The following is an 18,479-nucleotide window of genomic DNA, read 5'->3' as shown; positions in this document are numbered from 1 at the left end:
CCTCATGTAGTGTTTCACGTCATTTTCTAGGTTTATCCTCAAGATTTTCTTTATCAAAGTTTTGATGTTTCTGTAGATAGCTTCTACCTGTCCATTAGCATTAGCATGGGCATAATATGGGAATGAGTGGATCAACTTAATCCCAAATTGTTACAAAGGCCACCATTTTGTCCACAATGAAATAGGGTTGCCATGAGCATGGGCGGGAGGGGAGGCCGGCTAGGGCTTCATTTTTTTAGATACACTAAAATTATTATTTTTACTTATTAGTTAGTATGATATACATATATTTCTTTTTATCTCGCTTTGATTAATTTTATTGAAAATATATTTTTAGATAACTTTGACTACGAATGAATTTTATGCAACAAAAAATGAAAAAAAAAAGGATATTCAAATAATTAAAATGGCATAACTTTATTGATTCGTCCAAAGTTTCAAAAAATTTAAGACTGACCCTAAGTGAACATAGCGTCTTGAATAGTTGTTATGATTTCCTGAGTGACATGACAAACATAGTATTTAATTGACTATAAGTGTAAAACTAATTTTCTCGGTTCATATTCTTAAATCCTTAAGAGGATATATGAAGCTAATTATTCTTCAAAAGAAAATATGAAGCTAATTATATAACCTTTATTTTTTTTTTAATGGAACATATAGTATACAATGTATTATTAGCATTTAGCATAGATGACAGAATGCGGATCTATTTCATTTTCTCCTAGTAAATAATTAATTAAGGTACGATGTTAGATTGTTGTGCCAAAATTGTAATTGTTGCCTATAATGGAAAAAACTACTGTTAACAGTAACACTCAGCATCATGGTCCACCATGTAGAAGTGCCCCACGCTTGCTTTGCAACAAAACAGCTAGGCTGGCTCAAACCCAGAGGCCAGAAGTGGTCCACTTGTGAGAAAAGAAGCATGCTTGGTTTGGTTAATTAGAGGGTCACAATCTTTAGTTACACTTTTGTAGTAAAATCTGTTGAGCAAGTCAGAAGAGAGAAAAATAGAGACAAGAGAAGGAAAAGGAATAGGCACCATCACAACAACCCTATGTAAAGCAAACATTGATTTTATTGCACCATCTAAAGCCAAAAAGATTTTTCCATTCTTCAGTTACATTATATTTTCTGTCACATGTGTACTCTACTTTTTGATGCAAAATACAAATGTCCTAAATATTGCTACAAGTCATTTTTCATTCCTAGTTGTGACGTGAAAAGTAATACCAACAATATGCTAAGTATCACAAGTGATTTTTTAGAACCCTACAATTACATAGCATAAGAACACTATACATGTAAGTGATTTTTTTAATGTAAAGGAGAGATTCTGGTCCCTGTTAAGGATATAGCAGATATTGGGAGGGGGAGAGAAATAAGTAGAAGTGTCATGTGAGTAGAGTGGTCCAAAGTTGCAGCTACTAAATGCACTCTAGTGTAAAGATGCCAATACCACATATCAACTTCCAAATTCCATTAGCAGCTAGGAGATTAAGTATCTGCTCTGAAACCCCATAAAACAAATTTAAATAATTAAGAGTACAAGCTGTCTGAAGATTGTGTCATTCTACAATGCTGTGTCCAATAAAAATCTCCCTAATTAATTGTTAATAGTTAGATTAGATGAAAAGGACACCAACTTTTTCTTTTGGTAAAAGATTAAAGAAGTGTCATTATGACATATACCAAATGCTGCATGTGAAAGCAAGTAAAAAATTAGATAGGATGAAATATAGAGCTTGATGGGTCATAATTATTCGTGACAATTAATATTATACTTGCTCCAAGCTAAGAGTCTAAACCAAGGTAGAACAGATTCATTTGAAATGCTCTCAGCATTTCAAAAATCAACCTGTTATAGGTTCATCCTTCCTTTCCTGCCAATGAACAACCATCCAAGACTATCTCACTTATTTTTCATCCTATTTTTATCCAACATGAAATAATATTATGTCTGGTCCAAATTTTGTCTATTAAATTTTAAAACTATACAAAGGTCTGTCAAAAATATTTACAGCTGATTCTTCAACACGAGAAGGCAAACATTGCATATTTGCATCTGATGCTCGTCAAAATATTTCAACAAAGTTGAGCATAAATCATATGCATCCGAGGAAACAATCATGCGTACTCTTATCAAATTTATTTCTAGAAGCAAAAATACAACCAACAAACCCATGGATATCTTGCTTGACAGTACAATTGTGAAAAAGAAAAGGATATGCTGCTTTGAACCAGCTTACAATTCAAGTCAATAAATTAATCAGTCCCACTTGCAGAATGTTTGTACTATATAAATAATTGTCTCAACACTTGCAACCTGAAAAGAGACCTAGCAACAAACAATTAATAATTGTCTCAACACTTACAACATGAAAAGAGACCTAGCTACAAATAAAGATCTCAATCAGATAATACTAGAGCCGCATGGATCTAAGTCTTAAAACTTTTACAAAAATACAACACAACTCGCTGAAGACTAAAACCTAGAAAGAAGAATTATTCTTGTGTAAGATGCAACACACTATAAAGAATGAAAAACTTTTATTCTGATAATATAATCCACCGGGAGGGACACTTCAATAATAGCTTGCCTAAATCTCACTAACATTTTGAACTTGTATGCGACTTGTGTGTCCAAGCAGCATTTCATGGATTTCTTCAGCTGTAGGTCGTTCATTTGGATTTTCTTCCACGCACCTATGAAACAAATCAACAAGGAACTTCAATGTATCTGCCTCAGCATCTGATTTTTCCAGCTCTTCACCAGATTGAATCATTGTGGGTTCATTCATTGAGCTCAATGCCTCTAGCTCATCAGTTAGTTGTGGTCGTTTACCCATCTGTATCAATCATTAGAAGAAATATTAAGTAAAACAGGGGTTGCAATGAACGAGCGTATGCCCGTAGAGTTCAAAAAACAACATCCATCTAGAAGAAAATACAACCATACCTGCAGACTATCATGGACGTGTGAATCAGGTACTCCAAAATATGGAATTTGCAAAGTTAGCATCTCCAGAAGTAAACATCCAAATGACCAAATATCAGCTTCCTGTTGCAAAATAAAGTAAATTAAGATCAAAGATAAATACTATGTCTGGTGACGGCAAAAAGAATTATTTTCACGATACAGCTATGCTTATTTGAGGACAAGAACAAGAGACAGATCAAATTACTCCTTTTCTAGACATAATAAAATCAATGGCAATAAGCAACATGAGCACTTATGCTTCTAACCCAAAAAAAAAAAAAAGGAACAGGAAATTTATATTGGTTAGGTATATATGACAAAATGACAAGGAGCACAATAAAGATCACAGTTTTGTAAACACGCCAAAAATTGTTTTTATTGAAACCAAGATGAAAAATTCTAAAATTATTTTTATTACTTTAGCTCTTCACCAAAAGTGATTTGAAATCTCTTCCATATTATTTACGTGCAATATGACCTGCCCAACCCATCCAATTTAGTGTTCAAAAACACACTCGAAATTATGCAATTGGGAATACAAGAATAAAAGAGGAACCAAAGATTATAGAATATTATCTACAGAATAAGAAACTGGAATAGGCATTTTATCTATAAACCCTAAGGCTTTGTTTGGGAGTTTGAAGGGGAGGGGAAGGGAGGGCTTTGGGGGGTGGGAAATAAAAGGGAAAATGGAGAAATCTTTCAAAAAAATTGGAAGTGTTTTTTTAAAGACTGGTAAATTAATGTTTATGATTAATATATTTTTTATTTTAACAATATTATAACAACATAGATTAAATTGGAAGAATTCATGTAAACCTTCCAAAATGATCAAATAAATGGCTGATAAGTTGAAGGATCTTACCAATCCATAAGTGTTTTTCTTGTACATAGTTCGCATGACCTCTGGAGCCATCCACCGAGGTGTTCCCACGCACAAAGAAGGAGGAGGTGTTCCTACATGAGCAATACAGCATGCATGTAGAGGTGATCTTAGTGGCACTGCACTATCAAAATCACAGAGCTTCACAGTGGGAGTTCCATCATCTCTCTTCCTATCACAATCGAACAGAATGTTTTCACTTTTTATGTCACGGTGAATTATGTGCTTTGAATGCAGCTCCAACAAAGCGCATGAGACATCTTTGGCAATATACAACGCTAACTCCACAGGAACATGCTTTTCACCAGCTTCTGACAACTTCTCTAGATAGGTCTATAAGAAAATGAAGTGTTGATTTAATAAAACAACCAAAAATACCTTAGCAATAACATAGAAATGATATAGAAAATCTTACTTTTAAGGAGCCCCCTTTCACATATTCCATAAAAATTGCAGATCTCAACACTCGATGCTTCGGATTACCATCAGCTGAGATAGTCCATATGCATGATATTTGGTGTCCATATATTTCCACTATACAGGGGTGTTTAAAAGCACCAAGAATTCTGATTTCTCCCAAAGAATTATATTCAAAGTTTTTTATTTTGTCTGCTGAATTTTCCTGTACTTCCAAAGTACGCACCTACAACACCATAAAAGATATTGTATAAAATTGCATTAAATTGCATGATATCCAAAAAATCAGAAGATCCGGAATAACAATTAAAATAAAATAAAACATTAAGGGAACCATGTTACTATCATTCATGGATAATTAAATACCTTCACAGCAGCCTCAACTGATCCATATTTGCACCGAACTAATGTAGTTAAAGCTTTTTTCTCAAGTTCATCACAATTAGAGAGAGATGGAAAGGAATTATCAGGACTGGGAAGAATGCTAGTTGAAAGAGGAATTTGGGTTCGACGAAGAGGAATGTACCTGGAAATACCAAGTCATCAGACCCTGAATAATCCCATATAATACTACAAAAATAGAAGAGTTTAAAATGCTTTCCGGGCAGCAAAAAAAATCTCTTGCAATGTTTGTTTCAGATAAAAATTAAAAGAAAACAGGAGATATAAACGAAAAATATCATTTTTACTCATTTAGTTGAAGAGGGAAAATAGAGAAAAGGGTGGGAAAACTGTCAGACCCAGATAAAACATCATCTCCATTGCAAGAAAGAAAACTAGGAAGGAATTTTGTGATGAAATGAAAATATATTCATCCACACATTCATAGCATGGCCATGGACTCATTTTCTTTCCTCTCATTCCATCTAGTCAAACAAGAAAAGGGAATCTATCACACTTCTTTCTTTCTTTCAATTTTCTGTTCATCCAATGAAATATATAAATTCATCCGTTCTTCAATTCCATTTTCTTCTAAACACTTTCTTTCAAACCATTTTTTCTATCATCTCATTTTTCCTCCCCGTCCAAACAAAGCATTAGTGTTACAGACGAAATTTAACTTAACACCAAGAATTCTTTTGAACACCTTAGATGCACTGACAGTTTGGAGACAACAACACAGTATTTAGAGTCACTAATATCTTTCTAACTTTAAATGAGGTTAGATTTCAAAATACTTTTTGACTAATTGGAGCCAGATTTGCCGTTATTGGTTTAGCATAAGCAATATTCTTTACATGGTACAATATGAGATGAGATCCAATATTCAAAAACAAACCCGGGTTCTAAATTTCTAAACGAATTTTGATTACTTATAAATAATAGGAGCAAAACTAATAACAATCTATATTTGAACAAGAAATCGAGCATAATTAAAGTGAACTTCATCAACTACAAAATCAGCATCCAATAATTAAGCAATATTCTTTGTATGCTACAATATGATATCAGATCCAATATTCAAAACCGAATCCAAGTGCTAAACCACCAAATGATTGTTGATTAATAATAAGGGAAACAGAACTAATAACGAAATATATATTTCAACACATCAACATATAAAATCAATATTAAATATGAAAGCAATATTATATAATATAACCAATTCAAATGATAGAAATGTTATAGAATGTAGCAAGCCAAGCTGCTTATTTATAATAAGAAAAGGACTAGCACATCCATTTTTACTAAGCGGCAGTAAATACCTGCAGAAATATTCGGTGTCTTTCTCTTCTCTAATATCATAAGGTCGGCAAGCATCAACAAGCATTCGAACCCATGTATCACTCCTCTTTATTAAAATGATATTCCAGGCATGTGGTGAAAAATCCAGGTAACCCCTAACTAGCTCGCAAGGTACAGGTGGCTCCATGTGATCACATAAATACTGTAAACAAAATAACTTGGATTAGATCCTTGCAATAAGAGGCAAAAAAGAAAAAGTTACACTAAAATATGTATATAAACAAAATTATATGATGAATATAACAACACTGCTCACCTTAAAAAGAAGAGCTCTGTGCCTACAGACCCCGTACTGAACAGAGCCAATTGGAACAATGATTGAATTTCGCCTTTTTTTAATAGAATCAAGAGATTTTTCAGAGACCATAGAAAGATTGATATCTTCTATGGCATTAACAACTGGTTCAGTTGCAGCATTTATACTCGTGCTGCTTCCGGTCGAACATGTACAGACAAAAGGCTTACTATAGTTTGAGCCAGAAACAGATTTGCGTGCCCTTTCTATAATAGCACCTCTATCACTTCCGCCAAAATGATCAGATACAAAGAGTGCAAGCAGTGATGCTGTCTGCAAGTTATCAACTTCATCCTGGCTCCCAGGTTTGTTTAAACCATTTAACTGCTTCAAATTAGAGACCAGTCCCTGAGCAGATAGCAGAATGGCATCCAATTCTTCATCCCTTTGTCTGAAACACAACAAAATAATCCAATCCAATCATATTATATAAAAATGAATCGCAAAAAAGATACCAATATATATTACTATGACTACTACTATTACTATTACTAATTTACTTGTACCCTCAAAAAGAATCACAAATATATATATACTAGTAGTAGTAGGAATAACATACCTGTCTAACAGGATGACTTCACGAGAAGCAAGACACTGATTTTGCTCGTAATTCTCAAGAGGCATAAACGGACGATCACGCCCCGCATCATAAAAGCCATCTGATAGATGGTCCTCAATGCCACAAAATGAAATTTTACTGTACTTGGAAGACAATAATGAGCCATCACCAATCGGTTTTCTAGACTTGCAGGGTTTAGGATTATCAAGATCCCGGTCTGAATGCCTCTTTGTTTTAAAACTACACTTCGAAAAATCTGAACAAGATGATCCATCCTGTTCACTTTGCCCATTGTCTAAGGAGCATGAGGATGCATCTCGTTCGTCTTTACTTTCTGCAGTGCAGCAATCTTCTTGAGAAAATTGCTTTTCAATGATTACCTCATCATTGTCGATATTATCAATTAAATTGTTTTGAGCTGCTTCTTCCGAGAATATTTTTTTATGATTGTCATCCAGGCTTCCATTGTCTGAGACAGTTTCTGTGCAGTTTTCAGAGACAAGAGTATCCAGATTTTCTGGTTCAGAAATTCTGTGGATCTTCTTGCTTAACAACTGGTCATGATCTATACCTTTCCACTTCCTGCTGTTATTCAACCGCTCTTGACGAGCTTTCTGCTCTTGACGAGTTTTATGCTGTTTACTGTGTCGCCGCTTCCACCGTTTACCTGATGACTTCCAGGCTGCAAAACATCTACTGTTAGATGAGGAGTTTGTTAATACGCTTGAAGAGATGGTATCAGGTCCTGCAAAAGAATGCATAGAAAAGTGAAACTCCAATTTAAACACATGAATTTAATCATCCACAATTCAGAAGGGAAGAGCGTACACAAAAAAAGGAGGGGGGCAAATATGGAAAGGTGCCTCACCATGAGAAAAGGTTTCCTCACTTTCCGGCAAATTGCTTTCATAGACATCCATTTCAACAGAAGAACTGCTATAACTGTCTTTGCATCCATCACCATCATTTCCTTCCATATTACAGCATATCCATGAAGGAATTTGAAAAATGCTGGGCAGCTTGTTGTGCTAAATGTAAAAACAAATATGTTAAAAACAACTTTACCATATGAAAATCATAGGAAATTTTCAAAAAATCCTGATCAATAAATTACACAGTTAGAACCTAATAACACAGAACAAAAGTTATGTAAAATAGAGATATATGTGCACGACTGCAAGCAACCACAATCATAATAGTTTAACCTACTCACACAGGCAAGCTACATCTACTAAATCAATACCTTGGATGCACAGAGGCACCTCCAACGCGGTCCCTCCATGAGAAACACTGTCAGATGTCACCAAATTAAATACATATTAAACGTACATTCAGGTAAAGGAAACAGAACATAGGTTGCACATCAGATTCTAGCAAACAAAATCAGCCATTTGGGAATGCACTCTTAAGGACTTTATTGACCCTTAAGGTATTTGATCAGACGAAGCCTTTTGTCTTTTCTAGTGCACTCAAATCCTAAATTGGTTGCGGTCTGTTTGGTCTACTATTGATTTGTTTCCTATCCTATTTGTATATATAGAAAAGGATGTGTTCTCGTCTCATTAGCATGTTCAACTACTTAACCAGCAAAACACTCTTGTTGGATCAATTTATGGATCTCTCAACCATTGCTATCGTGAACTCAGTCTATCATTTGCAATCAGCTACAACCCTGTGATCTATGTCTGTTTGGTCTACTATTGATTTGTTTCCTATCCTATTGTATATATATAAAAAAGGATGTTCAACTACTTAACCAGCAAAGCACTCTTGTTGGGTCAATTTACGGATCTCTCAACCATTGCTATCGTGAGCTCAGTTTATATAGCAATCAGCTCAACCATATTGCCTTCTCTTTGCCTGTGTCGGTATGCATGATCAACCCAAGAATCTGGCTTTTGTCATTTTTTTTTTTTTTAAAGTTTGATTAGTTCACCCTTTTAATTTGATATTTTCCCCTACAACACAGGTTTTACAGGCATCAGTTTCCTTCAATGTTGCTATATAAACAGCTTACAAACTTAATGTCATCTAGGATTCTGTTTTTATGGGATTCTCTATACCACAGTACTTCAAGAAATACATAGCACTTAATGGCTATGGTCCTTGGCACACCAAATCTAGATTGGTGCACAGTTTCTCATTCTTTCTCTCTTAATATTATTCTTCTATAAATGGTTATTGAACTTAATCAAGTTATATTTTCCCGTTTTACATTTCAACAACGTTATAAATGTCTCTCTCTCTCTCTCACACACAACAGAAGCATTAGTTGCTGGCTCGATGGTGTTGTTATAGGATGACACGTTGCACAAGAAAGGCAGAAAAATTTCATAAATATATACTATTTAATTAATTTAATTAATGGGGAGGAAGATTAATTAATTAATTTAATTAATGGGGAGGAAGATTAATACAAAAGGAAAGAACCAAGAAAGAAGAAGCAGCAAAAAGATCCTTGTGTCAAACGGACATTAGATCTAGGGGATAAAGTGTCACGTCATTACAAGAACAAGGGTGGCGAGTGTTCATTTCAAGTGAAATTGCACTCTAGTCCTCTCTTTATTCATTTTTAAACAAGCATTAATGTTATTGAATTTTTTCAGTAAAACTTTCAGTTTCACTCTCTTCTCTCCCAAGTCCTACTCCTACACTATACTCTAATCCACTCTAATCCCCCTCCCTCTTCACAACGAATTTGTAAAAGGGTACAGGGTTTTAATATATATTCTTCATCCCATGATAGAAGCGGGAATATTTAAGCAAAACCAGTATATACATAAAAACCCACACACAAAGCAAAGTCAGAAGCAGCAAAAGCACCATCTAAGAACGCAAATACTTAAAAAACCTCATTTTTGCAGAATTAGCACGATTTACAAATCAAAGCAAGGTACCTGAAGACTTAAGTTCTGAAGTCTATGCATTGAGCTAAGTTCAAGTGATCCTAACGAAGTCAACCTATTATTTGACAGGTCCAAACTCTCCAACCTTGATAGTGAGGTCAAAGCCGGCGGTAACTCCACCAACTTATTATTCGCAACTTTCATCGATATTAATGCTTTCAAAGAACTAATCTCTGAAGGCAATGTCTTCATTTTATTGAATGAAAGATCAAGATATTCCAGATTCGTTAAGCACCCAATTTCCGGAGGAAGATATCTACAGTCAAAAACAGAAGACAATCACAATGTAAGACACTACCGACATGTGAATTCTCCGTAAAAAACACATTTTTACAACAAAATTTATAACATCAATAACAAACACTAACTGGTAAACTAAAACCCTTCAAAAAAAAGTGAGACGGGTTAAATATAACATCATAAGAGGGCAAAAAAAAAAAAAACACAAACTTTATATCAAGGTGACAAGTGCAAACCTGAAATAACACATTATTTGCAACAAAATTAAGACACTACTGACTACACACAAGCTAATTCTCCTTGAACATTTTTTACAACAAATTTTATAACATCAATAACAAATACTAACTCAAACTAAAACCCTCCAAAAAAAAAGTGAAAGCAACAAACACAGTTAAGTTGAAACAAGTTAAAAACATAACATCATAAGAGGTAAAAAAAAAAAAACTTGCAAAAACAGGGAACAAGGTAAGACACTACACACAAACTATGTCTCCATAGAAGACACATTTTTTTGCAACAATATTTACAACATCAATACCAAATATTAACCTAAACCCCTTCAATAAAATTGAAAGCAACAAACACAGTTAAGTTGAAACAAGTTAAAAACATAACATAAAAGGTAAAAAACACAAACTTTATAAAAACAGAGAACAATGTATGACACTACACACAAACTACCTTCCAAAAAACAGAGAACAATCAAAAGGTAAGACACTACACAAAAACTAATCCTCTATAAAAAACACATTTTTCCAACAAATTTACAACATCAATAACAATTATTAACTTGTAACCTAAAACCCTCCCAAAAAAAAAAAACACAAACCTTATATTGAAGTGACAAATACAAAGCTTGGTCAAGCACGTGAGAGCAGCAATCTCAGTCAAAATAGGAAAAGCAGAAGGTCTAGAAGGACCCTTAGAAAGCTCAAGCTCTTTCAAACCCTTCAATTTATGCAACGGCAACCCACCAATTCCCGGCGACGATACCTTCATCTGCAACCTCTCTAACCTCGTCATGTTCCCAAACTCCGGCGCAAATAAGTTAATCTCATTTCCAAAGAATTTCAGCGTTTTCAAACGCATTAAACCACCCACCGACTTCGGAATCAAACTGTAAACGTTCTTGTACATATACAAACTCTCCACTGCATCATCTGAAGAATTCTCCGGTACCGGAAGTTCCAGATTTTTACCCGATACGTCGAGGGTTACACCTTCTTCGATTCCGGTAGGGTTTGGGGAATCATCGATCGGAGTGGTGGGGTTTTCGGGAATAGCGGCGGTTTCCGGTGGGGTTTCGTCGGAGGGGAGAATTTCCATGGCTCCGGCGATAGGGTTCCGATGAAAGTTTGAAAATTTGATAAGGATTGAAGAGAATTGGGAAGAAAGGGGAAAAGAGAAACCCTAGAATTTAGAGGTTGAAGTAGTGATGGGGATTTAGAAAGACGAAAATAGCCCTGGATTAGGCCGTTATTTACTACTCTAGGGTTAATATTTGCAAACAGGAACTTGCGTGTTCTTTACACGTGCTCTTAGTTTGAGTGAAGGCTTGGTCTTAACTAGGTTTTGCTTTTTAATAAATAAACTTTTGATTTTTTTTTTTTAAGGAAAATAAACTTTTGATTTAAATTTTGATTTGGTCATAAAGTATCTCTCCAATTATGGAAGAAGAAGAATAATATAATAGATTATTTTTAATCTTTTTTTTTGTCGAAGATAAATTTTAATCCTTAAAGGTGGTCATAAACTATCATTATCTTTTTTTTTGAATAAAACCATATATATAAGAGAAGAGAATTACAAGATCATATCTTTTTGGATATGATAGAAAACGGGCCTAGGGAAATTACAAGTCCAATATCTATCCGGTTCTATCCTAGCCCATCTAGCAGCTTCATGTGCCGCACCATTTCCACTACGCCTAGTCCACATAAATTCTATCTTTTCCAGACAGCTACACAGAACCACACAAGACCGAATCAGCTTCCCCCAAGGAGATTTGTCGAACTTCTGAGAGTGGATAGCTTGAATACAATTTTGAGAGTCTGATTCAATTATAACAGAGTTCAGATTATGATGTTGGATGAGCTTGAGCGCTTCATAGATCCCCAGAGCCTCAGCCATCTTTGCGTCTTCTCCGCTTCTAACAACCCTTGTAGCCACCGCAACCGTGCCCCCATCCTTCCGTCGAAGAATCATCCCCAAACCCCAACGGCCATCACCTATAAGGTGAGCATCCACGTTGAGCTTAAGAAAAGATAAACTATCATTATCTTTCCTTTTAAACAATCGTGGGATTCCTCAAAGAAAAGAAAAAAACCAATTGTGGGACTAATTTGTTAAGAAAAATAAGCTAATATATATTTTAAAAAAAAGAAGGAAAAAATAAAGCATATTTGCATAAACAAAATAGATGGAAAAAAAAGTACATAGTACATGAGGATCAACTCAATAACATATTTTTTTAGAAGATCAATAAAAAATATTATGAGACTATCTTTTAGAGCGGAAATATTTATATGATTTTGCTCTTTGATTTGTTTTTATTTTTTTTAAATTTAGAAACATTGTCGATAGAACTTCGATTATCTATAGTGTTCGACAGTTTTTTAAGATGTGCAAATCATGAACAATAATTGGATGTAAGACCTAACGAAGAGTAAGATGATTTTGAATATTGAATTATGCTTTAACATAATATCACTGCATGAATCTACGATACAAATTTTGGGATATTGATAATCATTTCTTTGTTGTTTTGTGTTAGTTAAATCATGTTAGTTGGATACAAATACCTAATTGATAACATTATGAGTGTTAGGAACACTCTATCTCTCTATAACACTTGTTTTTTTATTAGATGAAACTCATATGGTCTCTGATAGATATTTAGCAAGTGTACTAACAATATATCGAAGTAATAAAATTTATAAGTTCATATCCACAGGGACTGTTTCAATTTCTACTCGGCAAAAGCGTTAATATAAAGGATGTATTAAATTCAATGGTGCCCTAGGCAGTTGATTTGATTGCATAAAAATAAATAACATAAAATAAAGATTTGTTTGGAAAATATATGGAGAGATGAGACTAGGTCTTTCGGATCCTCTGGTTTCCCTAATTGGTATACTGCACCTACTTCTTACGAATGATTCTCTAGTTTCACGATGATTAACAAAATAGCCCTAATCAATCCCTTGACTTAGGACCCTCTTCTCAGATTACAGACCCTAATTCCTTAGGTGGTATAATATTCTTTGAAGGTTTTAAGAACGTTAACCTATTATCACTAATAAACGATTATCTATTCCTAGACTAACCTTGTTATCAGAACAATTCAATTAGGTCTAAGTTGAAAGCTATGGTCAGTAGTCATTCATTCTCACTAAATCATATTTATATTTGATCAGGATATAAAAAGTATTAAGAACAATTGAATTGAATAAAACTAGATTGTTATTCACAATAAATAGAGTTTCACATCAACGTGTTTCAATTAGGGTTACATCAGAATCATCTCAGACCTACTCTCTAAAAATTAGCTAGACATAATCAAAGGAATAAACAACATAGTAAAGAAAATAAACCGATAGAATTCCGTCGTTGCCGGCGTTGCTCTCAGTTTCTTCTCAATTGGTGTGGCTGTTGTTTTCCATATGCAAGCCTTATTCTTTTTCTCCTTTGCGTGAATGTCCTTCCAAAATTGATCCTGTCCAAATCGTGATTCCAAGATCCAGAACGTGATGCCCCTTTGTTTCGTGTGCTTCTTCTTTCTTTTATATCCCACAAAACCTAATTCCTTTCTTTATTTCTTACGGGTCAAACAAACACAATTGGCAAAGGCCCATATATTTAATTTAATTTTCTTCAACTAACATATGCAAAATTGTGCCTTTTCTCATAGACCAATACACCAAAGATACTTGCTGCTATGTTTCTATTCATGCCTCCTTTTCCTCATTAGATTAGCCAATTAGCACATTAATTTCTTCACATCCTCTGTAGCCTTAAAAACATGTTACACTAATTGACCAATAATAATAATAATAATAAAACATTATTTGACTCAATAAATCAAAAACGACAATTTATTCAAATTGACTCTAAATTAAACACTAAACTAAAAATAATAGACTAAAAACTTAACTAAAAAGACTCTAAAAATAGTGAATGACTGACTGTCATCAGTCTCACCGTTGTACATGAGACTCATTTCTAAAGTGTAATACTCACCTTGATTTCACCTGATAAAATAGTACTAGAAAGAGAGTGTTCATAACATACCATTTATAGAGCTTTGAGCAGTAAAGAAACTCACAATCTAATTTGAATCACTATTTATTACACCTCAACGTATGCGACTTCAATCAGTTGAGCACACATGTCTATTTAATTACGAACCGTGATCTATTTCATTAACATACATTCAGGCTTTTCTCGACGAAACACTTTCTCTTATTCACTTTTACATTAAACTTACAAGAGGATAAGTTATGACTAATGCTATGAAAATTTGAATAAAGAAAAGGCAAACTCTCATGTTCAACTTGCCTTTCAACCCAAACTTTATTTCTAAAGCAGACAAGTCAACATGTATTAAAACTGTAGTAAAATGGCCAAAATATCTATCAAAGGAACCCTTGCATGTAATAGCATCCAAAACTTATCGATGTTCCAAATCTATTAGCTATCGCAAAGAGAATTTTTGAATATCGGTATTGTTGAAAAACAAAGGCAAATATGCACGCACCCTTGGTGCGTTGAGTCATATGATCTTGACAGTTTTTCTGTACAATGAAATATGTGTTAGGGTTATTCCCTAAAAATGGAGAACTAAAAAATGATGTATTTATTGTGCTTGCGGTGTCAACTCTATCACTTACTATCATCTCATGTTTTGTTATGAATGTACTTACAAAAGTGTGACGACGAATAACATTTGTCCTTAAAAAAGATATCATTTCTTCTACATTTGATGTTCTACTATTGTCTAATAACTCTTCGAGTTTCCAAAAAATGTATTAACTTCTAGCATACATGAAAGAACTCCGATCAAGACTTACAATACCTGGCACACCGTGGGGCGAGATGAAGATTAATTCACTAAATGCAAAGCGTCCATTTATATGAATCAAGTAAACATAAAGCCTAATATTCTTATAGCAAATAAATGTCTTACCAATAAGGATGAAATTAGAAACAACAGTATGATAGTTGCTATTAACCCTATAAGATCGTTCATCACCAACCAACCCTGTTATAACGACTTGAGCAGGTGATGGGGACAGAGTGCGGTGAGGAAGATTAATCACATCTGCGTTTTGTAACTTCCTTTGATAATCGCTGAGCTCCAAATGTTAATTAAGAAATTGATTATTTCGTTGGTATTAAAAAATTAAAAGAAACTGAAAAGTAAATACTGACGAAACCATTCAGAAAATTTGTTTTATTGTTGGTACTACAAAATTAAGAGAAATTAAAAAGTAAACTCAAATGAAATTATTACAAAATATTATTTATTTTATCGGTACTACAAATATAAGAGAAACTAAAAAGTAAACATAGACAGAAATCACATCTCGCCTCCCTATTCTCTATCCACCTTTTGTATCCACAACCACTTATCATCGTCCTCTACCACCACACCATCCCCTTCCTTCTCAACTATATAGAAGAGAAAGACGTGGAGTATAGATCTGAACATGACGACCACAAAAGAGAATAAGTGGGATACTGTTATGTCTATCTCATTAATTAATTCTTTAAATTTATTTTAAAATTATAAAGTAAATAATTAAGGATTTGATACAAATCTCGTTTGGTATATTTTGCTTGCACACAGTTTTTTGTTCAAAGTTGAGCTAATTGTAAAACAACCACGAGTATATATAACATTCTTTTTCTTATAACCTTAATAGAGGGATATTGACAGTATTTGTCAAAAACAAAACAATAGAGGGAAAGAACGAGAGAGAGTAACAATATGATAAAGTATAGTACGAGAGAGTTGTTCTAAAAGTTGTTAAAAATTAGTTGTACAAATATGTAATTTTTTGTACAAACATCGTTTTATGTTACGTAAGCACATAATATTTGCAACGAGTGTGGTGCAAATATTGAACAGTGTTTTGCATGTCGAATAAAAGTTTATCTAATCGAAACACTACATTGATGTTTATATTTTGAAAATAATCATGAATTTTCAATATTTTATCGAACATCGTTTTATGCTACGTAAACACATAATATTTGCAACGAGTGTGTTGTAAATATTGAATAGTGTTTTGCATATCGAATAAAAGTTTATGTAATCGAAACACTACATTGATGTTTATGTTTTGAAAATAATCATGAGTTTTCAATATTTTATTATATTTATTGTCTCATCATAGCACTTACATGGTAGCAGCATGCCTAAACTATATATATATATTCACCAATACAACATAAAATAATAAAACCACAAAATGTTTCAATAAGGCTACAAGTCATCTCAAGTGTAGAATGTATTATATGTAAAACAAGATGCAAAATAAGACATCAATGTTAATTCCAATTTATTGTAGCGTGTCATAGACAGTTTTAGCTCTCCCTTCTTTTTAAGAGGATCAACATATTCAGCCACACTGTATTTTGTTTCTTCCCTCTCCTTTTCATTTATGTAAACATGTGCAATAATATAATTTTGTCTGTGTTGTTTAACCCATTCATACTCCCTCAGTGAGAGAAAAAACCAACATTTTCCTATTACATTAATGGACTTCACTTCAATATAAATTTTTGACTTATTTTTCTTATCAAAACCGAACAAATCGTAGGGTTGAAATGCTTATTTATGTTCATTCATCCAACGAACATCATCGTATTTGTTGGAGAAATATGTTTTTGCATGACTATCCCCTAATTCTCTAATACGCCGGGCTTCCTATTTGTTTTTATGGTTTTTTCCCTTAGCCTACAACAACAAAATAAATAAATAAATAAATAAGATTTTCAAAAAAGATTAAAATTGTAATCTCCACGTAATGAACGAGCATACAGTAGGTCTGACAACGAACTTTCTTCTTTTCCCAATTTTCTCTTAATTGTGCTACTTTCATGATCCAATTTTTGAATAAGTTTAGTTTGTTTTCGACAATACTTCAAAAAGCTTTGCCTCAATACGGTGTTAATGAAATAGCATTGGAACACAGAGCAATCATTTATTAACAAACTCTCATCAAACGTCAGTACACGTTTAAGTGTCAATTTCCCAGTTAACTCTTGGATAGGTAAGTAGTTCAGTTGTGCAACATAACTTAACAATCCACAAAGATTACCCATTATGTGAAAGTCATTCTCACCCGCTTCGATTAAAATAGGTATCTTTGATTTGAAGTTGAATAACATTCCAGAATGAACGATATCCACCATCAAATGATCCCCTTTACAACGACTCAATAAGTCCTGCCCAAAGATTTTTTTTCTTTTCAATATCAACTCGTGACTTGCATCTTTCAAATAAATGCACATATATCACAGTGATTTCAGCATGCTGCCAATTTAAGTCAAATTAAACACACAAATTCATAAAAGTATAAAATCTCATCTATGTATATAAAATTTGTTTATGCATATATAATCATTTAAAATCTGCAACGAGAGCGGCGTAAACATTGAACAATATTTTACATATAAAATAAAAATTTATATAATAGAAACACTATATTAATTGATATTTTGAAAAATAGTCACGAGTTTTCAAAATTTTACCATATCGACTATCACATATCAGTATGCAAAATTTTTCTTCTGCATATATAAGCATATAAAACCCTTCACGAGTGCGGTTCAAATATTTAACGGTGTTCTATTAAAAAACAACCTTTACTAGTCCTAATGTATTGGCACATATGATTCACTGTTGTTCATTTAACACATTTTGTGCATCTTGCAATGTAAAGTTATTTTTGAAGAACATTCTACAAACATGGAGAATCAAAAGTAGAAAACAATTAAAATACACAAAAAAGACACACTTAATTTAATACATTTTATGCATCTTGCAAATTTGCTTATGTTAAAGAACTTAAACACTTGCAAAGTATACATGTACAATTTTATTTTGTCTATGTATAAATTAAAACAGTGATATATGACAATTATAAATTGTTGTAGATAACATTAGAAATTATGGAGTTATGAAGTCTATTTGCAAATAAATGTTTGACAACAATAGTTAAGTTTAACAGTGATATGTTAGATTTAATTTTTGACAGTATATGTAATAATCTATTTTCCTTATTTACTAATACCAACTAGAAACTATATATTGAAGTGAAAATCTGTTATTTTAATAGTGTTGAATCAATTATATCTACATGTCCAAGAGATGCAACATACTCTTTCTTATAGAATTTTTTTTTTAACAATCTTTGACTCTTTTAAGCACTTGTATTAAC

The 18,479-nt window shown here is 33.2% G+C and overlaps 2 protein-coding genes across 2 annotated transcripts in view; one reads left to right on the top strand and one right to left on the bottom strand.

Annotated features, from left to right (window-relative positions):
* Positions 1 to 2,211: 2,211 nt before the first annotated feature.
* Positions 2,212 to 11,420, bottom strand: LOC146930944 (Leucine-rich repeat protein kinase family protein). The gene is made up of 11 exons (XM_085702410.1): positions 10,862 to 11,420; positions 9,781 to 10,045; positions 7,752 to 7,911; positions 6,884 to 7,628; positions 6,286 to 6,715; positions 5,990 to 6,171; positions 4,650 to 4,809; positions 4,282 to 4,509; positions 3,849 to 4,199; positions 2,963 to 3,064; positions 2,212 to 2,852 (listed from the first exon to the last, which is right to left on the bottom strand). Exons 1-11 carry the CDS (start codon positions 11,356 to 11,358, stop codon positions 2,604 to 2,606), a joined length of 3,369 nt encoding a protein of 1,122 aa, XP_085558536.1. The 5' UTR covers positions 11,359 to 11,420; the 3' UTR covers positions 2,212 to 2,603.
* LOC146930940 (putative CoA ligase CCL6) overlaps positions 9,728 to 18,479 on the top strand; it is a 25,661-nt gene continuing 16,909 nt past the window's right edge. Inside the window, exon 1 of the mRNA XM_085702412.1 lies at positions 9,728 to 9,741. The gene's annotated coding sequence lies outside the window, so the exon portion shown is untranslated. The remainder of the gene's footprint in view (positions 9,742 to 18,479) is intronic.

Source organism: Medicago sativa, chromosome 4 (genome assembly GCF_051527215.1).
Source record: "Medicago sativa cultivar Bolivia chromosome 4, Bolivia_mono, whole genome shotgun sequence".
Taxonomy (NCBI): domain Eukaryota; kingdom Viridiplantae; phylum Streptophyta; class Magnoliopsida; order Fabales; family Fabaceae; genus Medicago; species Medicago sativa.
This window is presented reverse-complemented; position numbering and strand designations above follow the sequence as displayed.